We start from the raw sequence: 3,813 nt of genomic DNA, 5'->3' as shown, positions 1-3,813 counted from the left end.
TGATGTGCTGCACACAGAAAACTGCCTGGAGGGAATCCTGTTAAATGCCTCTGGCCTCCCTTTGCATTTTGAACCGAAGTTCTGCAAATAGCTTCTCTGAAATCCATAGATTTTATGGCAAGTGTTCAAAGGAGCTCATCTGTCTAAAGAAATCTAGGTCTTAAAAACTCCTCTGAAGAGTTTAGGTCTGGCTGGTGCAGGCAGGAAAGGGACAGAGAATCAGAATAATCAGATTTGAAGGGACCCTTGAGGATCATCTAGTGATCACAGTTGATCTTGGTATCTCATGAGGTTTGATCAGAGCCTTCAGATAAAGAGTTGAGTGGAAAACATCTGTTCAATTAATGCTTTGTCTGCCTTAGGTTTAATCTCTTTTGGAGGTACTTTGAGACTAATTCATTGACTTTATATCAAAACTTGTTAAACAATCACAAGATCTTCTCTTAATCAGGTGCTCTGACACCAATTGCATCTCCAGTGAGGTCACCACTCTGTGCTCCTTCAGCTGCACAAGAGCTTTGCCTTTAGAACTTCCAGACTCCTTTTCCAGGTGATTTTCTAGCCTAGCCCTTCCCAGAAACACTCCCATGTTAATTCCCAGAGATGGAACAGGTCATTAATGAGCTTTTTGCTTCTCCCTGGAGGTGACATTTCAAATAGCTCCATAAATTAAACAGCTTCATCAGACCAAAAAATGGAACTTCTTCTCCCAAAACTGAATTATTATCTTTTCTCTTAATATTTTGTCTCTCCTGCCACCAAACATCTCTTTTTGCCTACTTTAAAAACAATGTTTCACACTCCAGACCTCTCCACACAGCAAATTCCTGTCCTTGGGAAAACCAGGCTGTACATCAACTCTTGCAGCGGGATAAGGAAAAGCCACAAGCATTTATTATGCCTTTTTAAGCCAACATACATACGGTGTGAAGTTACTGAGTTAACATGTGCTGCTGCACCAAACATCTCTTTTTGCCTACTTTAAAAACAATGTTTCACACTCCAGACCTCTCCACACAGCAAATTCCTGTCCTTGGGAAAACCAGGCTGTACATCAACTCTTGCAGCGGGATAAGGAAAAGCCACAAGCATTTATTATGCCTTTTTAAGCCAACATACATACGGTGTGAAGTTACTGAGTTAACATGTGCTGCTGCATCTCCACGAGGAATATCAGCATTTTTTTAGAAAATTCCATTTTCTACTTCCCAACTGGTCCCATGGCAACTGCTGGGGGGGAAATGCCAAATGTTGGCATTTGTGAGGAAATAAGTTGTTCTGTCCCTTCCTTGGTGGGAGGGAACAGTTGATGCTTATCCATGATCTCCAAAGGGAGATCATTGGGTTTTATACTTCATGTTCACCTGTTGAACCTGATGGGACCATCACAGGTTAAGGATGTATCTACCTGCAGAGTTGTCCCCCAGCAGCTTTTATCCATTAACACCAGGTGTGAACTCATATATTGTGGGTTCTACAACTATTCCACATGTGGTGTTAATCAGGCGTTAATGAGGGATAACCATTGCAACTGATGGGACCATCCCAGTGGAAGGATGTCCACCTGCAGCGTTATCCCCCAGCAGCTTTTCTTTACTAACACCAGGTGTGATCCCACATACTGTGGAACAACTGTTCCACACAAGGTGTTAACCAAGAGTTGATTGGGGATAACCATTGAATGTGATGGGACCATCCCAGTGAAAGGGTTTGCCTACCTTCATAGTCATCCTTGCCTACCTGCAGAGTCATCCCCCAGCAGCTTCTCTCCATTAACACCATGTGTGATACCACATATTGTGGAACGAACAAGCACTTCATACATGGTGTTAATCAAGGGTTGATGTGGGATAACCATTGAATGTGATAGGACCATCCCAGTGTAAGGGTTTGTCTACCTTGATAGTCATCCTTGTCCACCTGCATAGTTGTCCCCCCAGCAGCTTTTCTCCATTAACACCACATGTGAACCCACATATTGTGGAGCAACCATTCCACACGTGGTGTTAATCAAAGGTCAGTGGGAGATAACTCCATGTGTAAACTAGAAATGAGACTCAGATGTGGGATCTCCTCCATTGGTGATTGCCTGGTCACTGGTCTCCTCCTGCGGCGCTGGCAGCGCAGTCTTTGTCAGAGGTGTCTCAGTCTTGAAGAGAGAATCCATTTTGATCTGGGGTTTAATGTTGAAAGACTTCTGGAAAGACTCTGATGTGAAGTAGTAGATGAAAGGGTCAAAGCAGCAGTTCATTGTTGCAATGCACAATGTGATGGGATACATGGTCCTGGCAAACCTCTCCAAGGAGCAGTTTGCTATCGCTTGGGACCTCACCAGTGCATAGAGGAAGAGGATGGAGTTGTAAGGCACAAAGCACACAACAAAGATGGCCACGTGCACAATGATCATCTTGAGTACTTTCTCTTTGTTTGTCCCAATCTGGGACAGGGTGGCAGGTTTCCTCAGGGTCCGGAGAACCAAGGAGGAGCACGTGAGGTTGAGAAGCAAAGGGATGATGAATCCTACCACCTCAATAAATATAGTGATCTTGGACAGGTAGGTTTTCCAGATCCTCTTGGAAAACCCTTCGAAACAGGTGGTGCTGCTGTTGGAAATGTTGGTTGTGGAGAACAGTGAAGCTGAAATCCCACCACTGAGGACCAGGATCCAAACTCCAGCACAGACAATGGCAGAATTCCTCCTGGTCCTGATGGTGCGAGAGCGGAAGGGATAGACAATAGCAAGGAAGCGATCAACGCTAATGCAGGTGAGGAACAACATGCTCCCATAGATGTTGGTGAGGAATGCTGTGCCAGAAATCTTGCAGAGGCTGTCGCCAAAAGGCCAATGCCTGTTGAAGTTATAGAAGATTTTGAAGGGCAAAGTGAAGACAAAGAGAAGATCTGAAACAGCCAAGTTGGTCATGAAAATGGCAGTTTCACTGCGCATTCTCATCCGGAAGCAGAAGACAAAGAGAGAGGCACAGTTAGTAATCAGCCCAAGGATGAAGACCACACTGTACACAGCTCCATACAAGTTGTACTTAAAGGAATCATCTGTCAAACAGGTATGATTGTTGCTGTGGTTTCCCATGCCAAGTCTGGGATGTGCTTCCAAAGGTCTTCAAAGTCTACTTGAAGGACATCCATAAAATAAGGCACTGAGCTTGTCTTTGTCTGAAGGGAAACATTCCAGGGAGGTTGCTTGGCACCTTGCTATCACGTCTCCATTGTGGATCCTTTCATCCTGCAGGAGAGAGAGAGAATTGCCATCAGTCTGCAACCTGCCCAGTCCAGGGGGATGAGCACTGCCCTAGTCCTGCTGCCACACTCTGCTGCAGCCAGGACAAGGTGTCCTTGGCCTCCTTGGCCACCTGTGCACACTGTTGGCTCCCACTGAGCTGTGCCACCAGCACTTCCAAGGGCCTTGGGACAAACACCTCTGTCCCCACTGCTCCCCCAGCCTGGAGCTGCATGGGCTGTTGTGTCCCCAGGGCAGGACCAGCACTGAGCCTTACTGAACTTCAAAACATCTCAGTACATCTTGGAAATGTGGAGCAAAGTTGGATCACTAAGTGCAGGACCTTTGCCTTATAAACTAGAGCCAAGCAAATATGAAACAGAATTTGTAATCTTCTTGTAATCTAAGAAACTTCTTAGTAGCTACAGCTATGAGTCATTTAGAGACAAACCCTTTGTGAAGAGTAGGAACCTTTCCAGAGAGTGATCCTCTGTTGAATCATAGTTTCAACAGCAAACATGGCACTGGGTTATGTTTAAGATTGAAATGGCAACACATAACCAAATAAACTGGGG

General features: G+C 45.2%; 1 protein-coding gene across 1 annotated transcript; it reads right to left on the bottom strand.

Annotated features, from left to right (window-relative positions):
• Positions 1-2,044: 2,044 nt before the first annotated feature.
• On the bottom strand, positions 2,045-3,238 carry LPAR4 (lysophosphatidic acid receptor 4). Its single transcript, XM_009075409.1, has one exon. It carries the CDS (start codon positions 3,089-3,091, stop codon positions 2,045-2,047), a length of 1,047 nt encoding a protein of 348 aa, XP_009073657.1. The 5' UTR covers positions 3,092-3,238.
• Positions 3,239-3,813: the final 575 nt, after the last annotated feature.

The sequence above is a fragment of the Acanthisitta chloris genome, unplaced genomic scaffold (genome assembly GCF_000695815.1).
Source record: "Acanthisitta chloris isolate BGI_N310 unplaced genomic scaffold, ASM69581v1 scaffold12955, whole genome shotgun sequence".
Taxonomy (NCBI): Eukaryota; Metazoa; Chordata; class Aves; order Passeriformes; family Acanthisittidae; genus Acanthisitta; species Acanthisitta chloris.
This window is presented reverse-complemented; position numbering and strand designations above follow the sequence as displayed.